The following is a 15,305-nucleotide window of genomic DNA, read 5'->3' on the forward strand; positions in this document are numbered from 1 at the left end:
GCATGTGCCACCATGCCTGGCTAATTTTTTCTATACATTTTTAGTTGGCCAATTAATTTCTTTCTATTTATAGTAGAGACAGGGGTTTGCTCTTGCTCAAGCTGGTTTCGAACTCCTGACCTTGAATGATCCTACTGCCTTGGCCTCCCAGAGTGCTAGGATTACAGGCGTGAGCCACCGCGCCCGGCTCCCATTTTTAAATTGTAAGCTGAGTCTATAGGCATATGCCACCATGCCTAGCTAATTTTTTTTTTTTAGAGATGGAGTCTTTTTAAAATATATATATACACATATATATATATATTAATACAGAAGCTCAAGCAAGAGATGAGGTCTTGCTATGTTGCCCAGGCTGGTCCTGAACTCTTGTCCTCAAGCCATCCCCCTTCCTTGACCTCCCAAAGTGTTAGTATTACAGGCATGAGCCACCATGGGCAGCCTGTGGGGGTTTTTTTGTTTGTTTTTCAAAATGAATTTAGGTCACTTCTCCATTAGGACCAACTTTCTGGGAGGATGCCGTCTAATATTGCATCATTCTCATGTTCCTGCTTGATTACTTTTTTAGTAATAGAAGAATCTTTATTTAGTATGCTTTTCTTGGATTTTACCTTCATTTAAATTGGGAAACCTGAGTTCTTTTAATAGCCGCTCTCTCATAATTTGTTCAAAAACACTGTAAACAAGTTAGAATTAGTCTTACTATTAAAGAGATTCCTGTCCTCCCCCCCCCCCCCCCACACTTGTTTTCCAAGTTTAGCTAGAGGCAAAGGTTAATCTTTGAAGGAGTCATGCTTATAAGGTTGGGATAGTGCTATGTGGCTGATGTTCTGCTGATTCCAGCTATAAAATGTTCTTTGGCTACCAGAAAAACAGTTTACAATATGCTGTAATGCTTGAGGTCTGCTGAGTTCTAAAAACATGGACTCATAACATAAAATGAAGAATTGTAAACTGCGTTTTTCTTTTAGTATTTGTGAAGTTCAAGTGGTTATCAGAATTGATTGAGAGCTAGATTATATTGAGTTTTAAAACTAATTCAGGAGATTAGCTACCTCTAATGGGACACCAAAATTCATGGTAATTTGGTTCTTCTTTTGGTGACAGATTTTAAAAGGGGAAATACTTTGTTATATACCATATTTACACTCATTTATTGAGCTCTGAAAATTTCAGTGGCTACAAAGGATATACATACTTTAAGTACATTTTTATATAAATAAGATTAGTTAATGGGAGTCTAATCTGGCTGGGCTCGGTGGCTCACACCTGTAATCCTAGCGCTCTGGGAGGCCAAGGTGGGCGGCTCAAGGTCAGTAGTTGGAAACCAGCCTGATCAAGGGCGAGACCCCATCTCTACTATAAATAGAAAGAAATTAATTTGGCAACTAATATATATATATATAGAGAAAAAATTAGCCAGGTATGGTGGCGCATGCCTATAGTCCCAGCTACTTGGGAGGCTGAGGCAGCAGGATCGCTTGAGCCCAGGAGTTTTAGGTTGCTGTGAGCTAGGCTGACACCAGGGCACTCACTCTAGCCTGGGCAACAAAGTGAGAATCTGTCTCAAAAAAAGGGAATCTAATCCATTATGTAAATACTACACAATATACATTAGAGTATGTTGTCTTTTATAATTTTTCATGTGTCTTTGTCTGATGTATGTTTCCATAATATGCATTCAGTAGGTATAGTAATATCACAGTTAACCTGAGGTCAGTTTTTCAGAAACCCAAAGCATCACAAACACACTCCTTCAAACAGTAGCATAAATAAATAGTTATTTAAACAATGAGCAATAAAATCAAAAAAGTTTTATATGATATGTGGACCTTCTTTTAGGTCTAAAGTTCATTTTATTCTTTACAAAATGAAAATTCAAAATAATTGACAGTTTAGGGAACTGAGCTGCAAACTGCTATAGAGTAGAAGCAATAGCAATATGTGCTTCGTCAGTGCTTTTGAGCACAGCAGTAATTCCATAGTTACAATAGCAGTATAGTTGAAGTGCAGTGGAGATTCAGCAATGAACAAAACAGACGGAAATACTTGACTTTACATATCCCTCTTATCAAGTTGGAGGAAAATAGAAAATAAACAAATGGCCAGGTGCAGTTGGCTCATGCTTGTGAGTTTAGCACTTTGGAAGGCTGAAGTAAGAGGATCACTTGAGGCCAGGAGTTCAAGACCAGCCTGGGAAGCATAGCATAACTCCAACTCTACAAAAAATAGAAAAATTAGCCAGGTGTGGTGGTACGCGCCTGTCGTCTCAGCTGTTTAGGAGGCTGAGGCAGGAGGATCACTTGAGCTCAGGAGTTTGAGGCTTCAGTGAGCTATGATAATGCCCCTACTTTCTAACCTGGGGAATAGAGGGTGATCCTATCTTAAGGAAAGAAAAAAAAGAAAGAAAGAAAGAAAGAAAGAAAGAAAGAAAGAAAGAAAGAAAGAAAGAAAGAAAGAAAGAAAGAAAGAAAGAAAGAAAGAAAGAAAGAAAGAAAGAAAGAAAGAAAGAAAGAAAGAAAGAAAGAAAGAAAGAAAGAAAGAAAGAAAGAAAGAAAGAAAGAAAGAAAGAAAGAAAGAAGAAAGAAAGAAAGAAAGAAAGAAAGAAAAGAGAAAAAAGCAAATACATATTACAGAGCAATTTACTATTGTTATTGGCTGTGCCTGGAAGCAAGAAGAATGAAATTGAGTGATTAATGTAAAGACATAGGATTATGTACTTCCCCAATATTTTTTACTGAGGCATCCTTTGAGGGTTGCTTGTCCTCATTGGCCTGATACCTAAGTTCTTGTTCTCTTTTCCCTACCATAGTGTCATGTCTCATAGTCTCACTTATCTTTGACTCTTAAATTCCTGAACTCATCATGTCCTTTCTCTTTCTTCTCCCAAAATTCATCCTTGATTTATGAACTCTCAACTTACAAACTTTAAATGGTCCTTCCTTACTTCATTGTTTTGTTTAGGAATAACCATATAAAATGCCGAGTGTTTGCTAAACATTATTACCAGTTCTTCCCAGATTTGTTTCTTATTGGAACAAATCCAAAACCAAAAGGAAACTAAGTCAAGGAAAAAAACATGAAAATTAATTAGCTATAAAAATAATGACTACTCTTATGGGAATTTTATGTGATACTTGAGAAAATTTAAGCAGTTGATTTTCTGTTTTTGCCTAAATGTATGATGTACCAACAGATAAGTTATTAAGAAATTTCTTAATAGTGCCATTTGAAATTTTTCAGGCTGCTATCCATGTCCAGGGCCAAACATGAATCCTGTTGCTCTTGGAAGCCGCTGGCTTGCTTATGCAGAAAACAAGGTAAGACATGGCTCATATTTGGGTTATTTGCAATGGAGCAAGTGTTGAAGGATTTTTCATAATCCTGTGCTACATAGGTGATTACCAAGAATGAGTATTTGACTTACTGGTTTCTTTGGTTTGGGTTGGGTTTTTTTTTTTTTTTTTGTCTTTTCATTTTTTTTTTTTTTAATGTATTTTGGTTTGGTTTTAATTGTGCAACTAATAATTGAACTCTTTGAAGCGTTCATAAATGTTTGACAATGGTCCTTAAATCAGACTCTGCAGAACCTTGATTTTTTTAGACTTAGTTTTATATAGAAAACTCTAACCCATTATTATTAAAGCACAGCATAGACTGTGCTTTTCTAGAAATCAGGAGGCATAGCCATGCATGGTGGCTAATGCCTGTAATCCCAGCACTCTGGTGTGGTTTAGGGGGAGGATTGTTGAAGTCCAGGAGTTCGAGACCAGCCTGAGCAAGAGCAGACCCTGTCTCTACTAAAAATAGAAAAATTAGCCGGGTGCGATGGTACTTTCCTGTAGTCCCAGCTACTCAAGAGGCCTAGGCAGGCGGACAGCTTGTCCATGAGTTTGAGGTTGCAGGGAGCTATGATGACACAACTGCACGCTAGCTTGGGTGACAGAGCAAGACTCTCTAGAAAAATAAGAAAAAAAACAAAAACAAAAATTAGGAGACAGAGATGACTTCTGTCTTCATTGGTAAATTGGAAACCTGGGGCATAGAATAATTTAATTGACTTCAACTATATGAAAAAACTAGATCTAAATAAGGGCTTAGTCATTTGTTTTAAAAATTAAATCATACGTTCCTTTTGTTGAATTTTTCAGTTATTTATTAATTAATTTATTAAGGCCATCATAGTAAATGAAGATATTGTATTTATATACGAAGAGTTTTATTTATATCTACTTCAAGGTAAAAGGTAAATTTGAATTTTCAAAAAGAAAAAGTAAAATACTTTTTATGTCATTTACTGCCCTGCATATGAATATAGAATGAAATCTAAAACATATTACACACTTCTAAGAAGATTCTTATGTTTGATATCATATTTGCTGGTTGCATAATTACTGTATTTTTGAAATAATATGAAATGATATGAAGTAATTCTTGACAAAATTTAGGATGTGATAAGTAATATAATTATTTGGTCAAGCCACAAACTAATAAATCTCTAGCCTTTGGAATGTACAAAATTAAGAAACTACCGAAGAAAATTATTTTTCTAGATGAATTCCTTGATACCCCATCCAAAAATCTGTCTATAGCTATTAGATATTTTGCTTCTTAATCAATCCTGTATTTATGTTCTATCCTGTTATTTATCTTGATTTTCCACTATATCTCATAAAAATACCTCTTTTCAAATTATCTTTTTTTTTTTTTTTTTTTTTTTTTTGAGACAGAGTCTCACTTTGTTGCCCAGGCTAGAGTGAGTGCCGTGGCGTCAGCCTGGCTCACAGCAACCTCAGTCTCCGGGGCTCAGCGATCCTACTGCCTCAGCCTCCCGAGTAGCTGGGACTACAGGCATGCACCACCATGCCCAGCTAATTTTTTGTATATATATTTTTAGTTGGTCAATTAATTTATTTCTATTTTTGGTAGAGACGGGGTCTCGCTCAGGCTGGTTTTGAACTCCTGACCTTGAGCAATCCGCCCACCTCAGCCTCCCAAAGTGCTAGGATTACAGGCGTGAGCCACCACGCCCGGCCAAATTATCTTTTCAAACAAGACAAGAGGCATACAATTAAGGGTGATGATATAATGGTATCTGCTAATGTTTGTATCTGTAATACATTTCCCTTGAGTGCTGGAGACATCCAAGAAGAAGGTATATAAATTGTCCCTTGGCTTTTGTAGATGTGTTCTCGCATGTGGGAAAGTGTCCATTTGGAATCGGAGGTATCATGTAAATTGTTACTTATTGTTTTTGAAGGGAAAGAACTTCTAACATAGATGCATAGCCTGGGCACCTGCCAGTTATTTTGCCTTTATAAAGATACGTGTTAATAGTATGTGGTGTCTTATATGGAGACCTAAACAATGTAGTGGTATTCTCAAGGAGTTTGGTAATCAAAAAGTTGTGCCATCATCTAGGGATATTTCTAGATAAATGTCCTTACATAGTATTTCCATAAAATCTAGTATTTATTAGTTTATGATTGTTTTAACTTTAGAGCTGAGTGTGGAATTGTAAAATTGAATTAAATTTTGGAGTAACAGTCTCTTTCAGTGAAAATACTCTTTGCCTGTAAAACCTTAAGAAGCTGGTAAAATTAGAGTACATATACACACACATAAATACGGATATACGCACGTATATTTTAGAAATAATGAGTTCGCATTGATGTTTTTTTATATATTTTTTAATTTTTTTATTTTTAAGATTTTTAAATTTTATCTTTCTTTTTATTTTTTATTATTGTCCAGAGTACGAGGGGACGCATTGATATTTTGATAGGGTTTTTTCTTGCCTTCCCAATTTCTTATTTATATGTCCCTTATTTTGCACAGTAGACCCCGACCTCAGCCATCTACTCATTTGTTCAATATTATAATAGAAGAAACAAAATTGCAAGTTGCCTGTCCATACCAGTAAAAAAAAAAAAAAATCAAACCAAATAGAAAGATTTCATGATTTTTTTTAACAATTATACCCACTCTTGTCGCTGCCTAACACTAAAGGTATGCACTAAAATAGTATATTCATAGCTTATTTTTCTTAATTTGTTCTTCATCCCTCTCTCTCTCTTCCTTCATCTTTCTATGGTTTTATTTGATATGTAATTATTTTTCTTTTTGTATTTATGTTTATTTTTTATGTTTATATATTTTTATATATATTATTTTTAATATTTCCTTTACTTTCACAAATGGTAACATAGTAATTATTCCATATGATAGAGATTTGCACTGTTGAGAATTCTGGGTCATCTTTAATTTCGTTGAACCAAGATACAAAATGTAGTTTTCTGAGGAGTTTAAATTTTAGACCAAAATTTCTGGCTTAGTTATTTTTATGTAGACATGCTTAGTCAGTTGTGGTTGAATTTGAAAGGTTATAGAGTTATTTATTTTTACATGTTTGTCCTTGAATATTTTAACTACCTGAAGTGGTGAATAAATGAAGACTTTCCAAAATATTGTCTTTCCTTGCTCATGCAGCAGGAGGCAGCAGAGGGATAATTTTGATAATTATTTGAATGTGTATTTGTGGATGAATGAATGAGTGAGTGAGCTTCTATTCTTTATATTAGCTAAAATGATGACTTTTCAAATTCTTTATTTTACTCTAAGTGAAACCATATTTGCTGATCGCCTGCCTATCTTTTGGAAAATTCCTCACCATTCTTTTGGAAATCTTAAGCAATCTTTCAATGTGGTGTAAGTGCGTAAAAAAATGCTTTACATCGCTTATCAGACTTTTAAAGGTGTTCCATTCTGTTCTGTTAATATTGCTTTTAAGGGTTTTTTAAAAAATATTGTCAATGATGAAGAAAATTTTGAGTTAAGAATAAAAGGATAATGTGTTAATCTTCATTGAAGAACCTGGTTTTAAACTATGTAAAACTTGTAAAATTTTTATGTTTTGAGAGATGTAGATTCTTTGTGAATTCCAGAGGCTTTAAAAAACTCATAATGTGGTGCTGTTTTAATACTCTTATTATTTTATTTAAAAAATTGTAAACATACAAATCTGGGTAATGATTTTTTTTCTCTAAATGTAGGAAGTATTGTACCAGCGGAAAATTTAATCCTGGTTTATTGCTTGGCATGTGAGAGAATCATGCGTATCAAAGAGTGATTCATTTGAAAATTGGCAGGTTGATTTATTTATGTCAGGAACGAATAAGGGCACGTCTTTTTCATTCCTAATGGTAAAAGCAATAAGCCCTCTGAAGTGGACATAGTTAATTTATGGATAATTTGTGCCACTTTTCCAATAACATAATTGAAAATACCAACATGGCAAAATATTTTCTCTAATATTTGTTTCCTTTTACAATCGTAGTGGAGGAATTAAGAGGACAAAACATTCAGGTTGTTAGGTAGCATGTTAAATATTTAACGTTAGAAAGTGACATGTAAGTCCTTTGATCATGTTTTTAAAATGTATTTGTGGAAAGGGTGCCAGATCCCAAACCCTACCATTTCAGAGTTTATGAATTCTTAAAGTATATTCATTGTGTAATTAAAACTATAGTTGAGCATGAAACTGTCTGAATGGCACCAGTAGATTATAAAAAGGGGTAAAAGTGTGTCAGCAGGGCACTCATGCAAACATTCCCATGCATCGCTATCATTATGCATGGTAAATAAGCTCTATCCTAATAGCCTGTGGAGTTAAACAATTTAATGGAAATGACTTTTTGGTTTTCCTCTCTCTCTCTTTCTCAGTTGATTCGATGTCATCAGTCCCGTGGTGGAGCCTGTGGAGACAACATTCAATCTTATACAGCCACAGTCATTAGTGCTGCTAAAGTGAGTACCTCAGAAGTTTCTGGGAGTTGTGATTAGGTGGAGTAATTATCAGGTTTCCTCTCTTGAATTGTATTGAGATTGTCCCTTCCATTTTTATTTTCAAATGTGGAATAAACTTAAGTAAATCACAATTTTTTTTGTCACTCATGAATATTGGTGACTACACGATTTGGTATTTTATTTTCTATTGTAATGATTGTAGGGTTTGTACTCATCCAATTTTAAATATTTAAGCCTGTTAGCAAGCTTAAAGTCTTATCTAATTAATATCACATTTGAAAGAAGATTTACATGTTTTAAAGTGACTTCTGGATTCTTTGTCTGTGATTTTCCTTATCCTTACTGCACTGACACATCCCTTTGCATCTTTGAACATTTCTAAGTCTTGTTCACATGAAAGAGTATCATTCCTCATGAAAACTTGAGTCAATCTCTTGGCACTTTCAAAGATTCTTTCATGTCAAGGGGCTGCCCCTTCATGTTTGTCAAGTGAGTTCTTTTTGTGTGTGTGAGAGTTAATTTTGATGATGGCTGGTAAACTTTATGTTGACTATAAGGTATTTTTGTAACCACTATCCTTTTGAAATTGTGAAATATACAACAAAACAATTCTAATAATAGGGATGACAGAGTGAATCACAATGACAGTATGTAATAGAATGCACAACTATTCAGAAAAGAACAACAGTTTAAAGTAAACCACAGGGAAGGAATCGAAGGTCACGCTGTTTTATTTAAAACAAACACAAATATATTTCAAGATTGATCGCAAATGCTTATATGATGTGCAGTAAATGTGTTGCTTGGTTTGATGGGAGAAACTTTACATGTTTTTCACCCAAAAGGGAATTAATGAATATATCTTTATGATTATAGCACTATATTTTTTAGACTTTAGGAATATTTAAATTATGGTTATTTTGATGAAGAGCAATCTAAGACAGTAATTAGGAAACATCTTCAGTGTCAGTCTATTAGTTTATTCACAACATACAGCAAGATCTGTTTCTCAAGTGTTATACTCCTTTTAGACTTACCCTTTTCACACATTTGACTCAGAATAGCTAATCTTATTATTATTTTGAGTAATTTTCTGTTATGGAATGGGTGATAACTTTTCAGCTCTTGTTTGCTATTATTATGTATTTATGTGCTTACATAAAAGTAAAGTGACCTTCATTCAGTAAGTGTTTTGCTATGAGCTACACAGAAGGCTACACTTAATATGTTTTGAAAATAACAAGTGCAGACTCCATACTTTCCCACACCTCAATATTGGGAACTGTGAGGCATATACTTGTGTCTTCCATGTTAAAGGCTCTAAGAAATTGTTTAATATAAACCTTAATCTGGTCAGTTTCCAGGAGGCCACTGATCACCAGTAGGTTGATTGGAATTTATTATTAGCTAGGACAATATATAAAATTCTTCCATTTGCTTTTGAATAAAGTGTGTACTGTTTAATTTTAGTTTAGTTGTTTTTTGCGTAATTTTAATGCTTATTCATATTTATAGTTGTGAATTTACAAAATGAAGGAAGAGATTCAGTCATGAACATTAAATTCACCCATTTTTGATAGCCTTGTGTGTCTATGTATGTATACATACACATTTACACATTTAATTTTTAGAGACACTTTCAATCCAATCATATATTATACTCTGACCTTTATAACTTGTACCTAACTCAAATGCCATTAAATATTTTTGAAAACATTTTCTTGTATTCACATATTGTTACATTTTTCAGCTAAAACTTTTACCAAAGAGGGATTTTTCATTTTACTTTCAAGATGTGGGTATTTTATATAGAAAAGAAGAAAAGTTGGAATGCTTGCATTCCCTAAATGGTTATTTCTCCCAATAAGGTACTGGCTATTACCTGTGGTTAAATTAGCCTTCTAACATTTAAAACAGTTCCAATTTTATCTGGTAACTACATCAAAATGACTGCTATAATTTACATAATTCTACATATATTCTCTGTCCTTGTTATTATTCCATTATGGGTTATACTCCTATTAGTTCATTACACTTATAATTCCTGTGTTTTTCTGTTTGAGGGAGTATAAAGTTTATTTGACGGGAAGAAAACTCAAAAGATGTGTTCAGACATAGAAACCTTCCCCAGAGAATTCTATCTCACAATTAAGAATAAACAATGACAATATTGCAAAGACTCTTCAGAGAATGAGAAAAGTCAGATTATTCCTAATCTTGTTTCATGATGCCAGATCACCTTAATACCAAAACTTTACAAGGGCATTACAAAAGAGAAAAAAACTACAGTCCTAACTAATAAACAGAGATGTGAAAAATCCTAAACAAAATATTAGCCAAAAAAAACGAAGCAATATATAAGATGTAGAATATGCCATGATTCATTTGTGATAATTCTATAATACAAGGCTGATTTATCACTCAGGATCAATGAGTGTAATTTGTACATTTAACAGTAGAAAATTATGTAACTATCTCAATAGATGAACAAAAAGTATTTGAAATTGAACATATGTTCATTGATAAAATCTTTTAGAAAATAGAGGTAGTTTCTAGTTCTCTGGATTTCCATTTTCCTCTAATTTTCAAACTTCTTTAAACACAGTAAATCTGGTTTTATTAAAAGCTGTTTCTGATAACTCCTACGTTTGGCTCCCTTTTGGGTCTATTTCTGATGTTCGTTGTTTCTGCTGGTTCTCTCATTTATGATGTCTTTACTCTTTGTTTGCCAGAATTTATTTCAAAAATTTTAGAAACAATTATCACTTTGAGATGATAATGGAGTTCTGGGACACTCTCAGTCTTGGATCATCATAGTCCAATTTCATGGATTGAGATTATTAAAATTATTTAAAGGAAGCTTACTTGAGAGCTGTGCTCACCTTATTGCTATAGATTTACTCTTCTATCATATATCTTTATGTTTTAAGCCAAAGCTTAGTGGGGATGTCACCAGGTATAAACTCCCTTGGCAGGCCTTTGATTCTAGTACATGACCTCCTAGTTCTATAAGTCTATCAAAAATACCACTTAGTCTCTTAGCAGCTCCTTGTAGAATCAACAGATACCTCCAGAGTCTAGGTGTAAAGGGCAAGCTGAAATGCCTAGATTTCCCTGCTCTTTTGGATTTTGACCTAGTAACTCTTCACTATCTTGTTAAATATTCAGTACCTTCAAGCAGCATTTTATAAAAATATTCTCTCCAATTTTCTTAGTTGTTCTCATTGGTAGGATTGATCTGATTTACCTAGCTTGTCATTATGGAAAATAGAAAATAAAATTTCTCATTATTTCTTATAATTTTATCCTTTCTACGTAATATGGTATTTTTTGAGATAGAACATGAAAAGTATGTAAAAAGCCATGTAGTATGTGCTTCTTGAGAAAAATACTTATCTTAAAATAATTGTACAGATAATTTCATGGTTAAATCACTTCCTCTGAAAGAGTAATTAACTCTTACTCTTTTAGATGACTCAGTTTCCTATGTGGCTTCATAGAGGTTATTTAACCACTTTGGTATATAGGGGGATTAATTACTAATGTTTTGTTTTTAAATTTTTTTGTCTGATTGTGTAATTGTGAGGATAAATATATTCATTGCATATTCCCTTGGAGCTCCTTAGAGGAAATAATCATTTTTATACTTTCTGTATTTCCAAATAGCATCTGTATAATATTTATACTATTGGCTTTATTCTTTTGATTTTTGTAAGAATTGATTTAGTTTTCTATGGTAGTGATAAAGGAAAAAAATTAATATTGAAATTATTCAAGAGAGATTATTTGACACATTTATAATATATTATTTGATATTTTGTAGTTCCCTCGTAACTGTCTTATTTAATGTGTTTTAACCCCAGTGTGGTCAATCGATTTAATAAAAATGCCTCTGTTTTCTCTTGTTATCTGATAACTTCTTAATGACAGCTAACAGCTTTTGTGAGAGCAGCACCATTAGCACTAATGGATAGGGAGGACAACTGATACAGCATGGGAAAGGTTAAAGATGACTAGTGACCCTTTGGCAAATCTGCTTGCAACAGAACAGAATAAGTACCATGCTCATTTGAATTATAGGTCATAACGGATTTTCTCACACTTTTGTTATAATGTCCAGCTGTCTTACAGCTACAGCTTAGTTCTGTGAGTACTCTTGTATAGTTTAATTGGGGATTTAATGAACTTTTAAATTTAGATACCTCAAATTGTGAGGACAACTCAGTGTAATTTATCATTTCCATTTGGCTAATTTAGATTTCTGTATTCCTAATTTTTGCTTAGCCTTTATAATTTTTGTATGTATTTGAGGAAATTTTCAGATATGTACATACCCTATCTATTAAACTCAGGTGGAAAGACAAATTACCGTGAGGTGAATTAGATTTATAAATATGGTGTCTCAGAATTGTTAAATAACATTATTCATTACTTCTGGTTGTACGTATAGATGTGCTTGATTCTGACGTGGAAACAAATTTACCCTAAAAGCAAAGGCCTTTACTAATGCAGAAAATTTCCAGCACTCCTCTCCTACCTCTGTCCCCCTGCATAGCTAATGAGCTATGATAAATAGTACTGTCTTATAACTTACTATGAAAATTGCAGATTTGATAATGATTAATTTTTAAGTTTAGATTTTTGTCCACTAATAAGATGACTTCATCAACACTCATAGGTTTTTAAGAAATATCAAGAACTCTTCATGTAATACGAGCCTCTGACTATGAAACATACTGTTTTTTCCCTTTTTGTAGATCATTTCCCTGGTTATCTTATGTTAGCTTTCACCATTGTCTTGTGATTTGCTTTGGTACATTACTTTCCACTTTTCATGTGCTCCAGTTCTTTTAGTTTTATTCCTGTTCATTTCTATAAGAGCATGAAATAATATGCTTGGGGCAAATGGGGATGATATACAACCAAAGACTTTAAAAAACTAAAAGGCATTCCTTTGATAAAGGGGCAGTTACAGTTAAGTGGGAGCATCTCCATTAGCATTAATGGAGTAGGTACATCAGCTGAGGCATCTCAGAGGTTAATCAGGCTTCCTGGCCTGCTCTTGACATCAATACACTGTGGTGCCTAATTCTGTTGGTCCGTCAGAGGCTTACTTGACAACATTCTAACAGACTTTGTGTAAGTCATTTCTTTTGAATTATTGAAACAAACGTTTCGCTGCTAATTGAGGAATGCTAATGTGTTTTATAATCACTGCAGTTTGAGTTTTTAGTAGTAAACAAAACAGTTATAATTGATTTGTGGCTTTTTCTTGGTTTTAGTCTACTGTAAGTTACATCTTTTTGCTTGAATTCAGCAGATGGCTTTGCTGGTCATTTAATTTAAGTCTTTATTAGCGTACATTATTTTGGTTCTTAATTTTTCTCCCCCCCTCCCCAATCAGATATCTGTGCTTTGTATTCATTAACTGAGATCACAAATAGTAACATGAATATTCGATTACAAGGCAGTACAGGATAGTGGTTAAAAATCAGACTCTGGAGACTTAGTTTTGAATTCTGACTCTGTCATTGGGTACCTGTTTGAGCTGCCATTTTGCTTAACTTTCCATGCCTTAATTTTCTCTTTTATAAAATTAGATTGTTTGAGGAAATCTATAGACAGTTTATGTCATGAGCCTTTACTGATAGGAAAGAAATGACAGAACATAGCTAGAGTAAAGTAATGCATATACTACTGGTGTTAGTTATATGATGTTTTAATAGAAAATTTCCTTGGAAAATACTTTTATCCTTAAATTTTAATATAATTGTTGCTTAAATCACATTTGGACCTTTAATGTTTGATTATTTGTTTGATTATTATGGCTTTTTCCCCACCATGCTGGCTGTAGGTATTTTACTGATGCCATTCCCCTCAGACTAATGTGGATGTTCTATCTAAAAGCCAAGATCATGTTAAAAGTCAGTCTGAATTTCTGTGACAGTTTGCTGCTATATGAAAGATTATAAGAGAATAAAGAATTTTAACACAATGAATAGGAGACTTAATAAACTGCATATTTCTGTTCAGAATCCAAATACTGATGTGAAATCATAACATTTTACTATTCTTTGTACAGACATTGAAAAGTGGCCTGACAATGGTTGGGAAAGTAGTGACTCAGCTGACAGGCACACTGCCTTCAGGTGTGACAGAAGATGATGTTTCTATCCACAGTAATTCACGACGGAGTCCTTTAGTCCCAGGAATCATCACAGTTATTGACACTGAAACAGTTGGAGAGGGCCAGGTAGGAACTTTTGGTACTTGTAATGTTTGTTACCTGGAGAGGTTGTGCTAAGATCAAGATCAGCAAAAAAGTATTTGGCCTAGGAAATTATTAATTTGGAATTTTAGAAATTGAGATTATTCCAGGTCAGATTTTTCTTCAACAAGTGATGAGTGACGTGTTAGTACCTATTATTTCAAACATTATGAATGTGTCAATCCTGAAGGTAAAGTAGAGGTTCTCTTATATCTTTGTGAGGATATTTGTTTCATAAATAAATAATTATATAGCTCTTTGTACTGTTCTCTTCATAATGTTTCTTTTTTTGTGTGTAATGTCATTTGTTATCACATAAATCATAAGATTAATACATTTATTTTTAAAGGCATGCCCTTATTTATTTGGTGGAAATTGAAAAAAATAATTGATGATTGCAAGTAATATAATTTAGTGAATAATATCAAAATTTATAATATATTTCCTTATCAATATAAAAAATAATATGTGAAATCTTAAAGTAACATATTAGAATACAGACACTGTAATAGTTATTATAAAACCCTGTATTTTCAGATAAAACAATTCTTTGAAATTTTAAAAATTTAGGTTGTTTTTTTTTCTGACATATAAAGAGCTTAGAGAAAAAGATCTAGGTTTAGAAATATTTAAAATGGGTAATTATGAGCATGGAAATATATGTTATGCGTGCATCTAAATCTTGCTGGGAAGATATCAATTGGGTTGTGTTTTTCCCCCATACACTCATAAAGTTTTTCTTTTGTATCATAGCCTTCATTCAAAAAATAAATTTCTTAATAATAGTTTGTAATCATTGCTAAAAATATAAAATCTAAAACCAAGTCTTAGATTGAGATAAGATTAGGGCAGTATACACACATGGAACTAAAATAAAAAAAAAAAAAAAGTTTAGGGCAGTGTTTGTGTTATAAGTTTTTTTTTTTTTTTTTTTACTTTTTATATAGAATATATATTTAATCCTATATTCAGAACACAATGACTGGAAACTATGTGAGCCTTTAAAGTGTTAACCTTAAATATTGCATGTTCTTCTGAGAAAATCTGCTTCCAGTATATATAGGTTGACATCTTGACGAAAGATTGCATTTGGCAGCTACTCATGTGTTAGTTTCTATGGTAGTATCAAGGGTACTTGAAAAATATGTGGACCTTACTGCAATTAAAACAAAAAAATCTTTGAAAATTTGGGTTATTAAATTTGGCTATAATAGTTTATTTGAAATATGAATAA

The 15,305-nt window shown here is 33.0% G+C and overlaps 1 protein-coding gene across 19 annotated transcripts in view; it reads left to right on the forward strand.

The window, feature by feature from the left end:
• Window positions 1–15,305, forward strand: part of BCAS3 (BCAS3 microtubule associated cell migration factor) — a 539,137-nt gene that overhangs the window by 145,032 nt on the left and 378,800 nt on the right. For all 19 annotated transcript variants that reach the window (XM_075994398.1, XM_075994401.1, XM_012775078.2 and 16 more), the window contains 3 exons: window positions 3,241–3,317; window positions 7,720–7,803; window positions 13,886–14,056. In XM_075994398.1, coding sequence (XP_075850513.1) covers window positions 3,241–3,317; window positions 7,720–7,803; window positions 13,886–14,056 — 332 coding nt within the window. The remainder of the gene's footprint in view (window positions 1–3,240; window positions 3,318–7,719; window positions 7,804–13,885; window positions 14,057–15,305) is intronic.

Source organism: Microcebus murinus, chromosome 18 (assembly GCF_040939455.1).
Source record: "Microcebus murinus isolate Inina chromosome 18, M.murinus_Inina_mat1.0, whole genome shotgun sequence".
Classification (NCBI taxonomy): Eukaryota; Metazoa; Chordata; class Mammalia; order Primates; family Cheirogaleidae; genus Microcebus; species Microcebus murinus.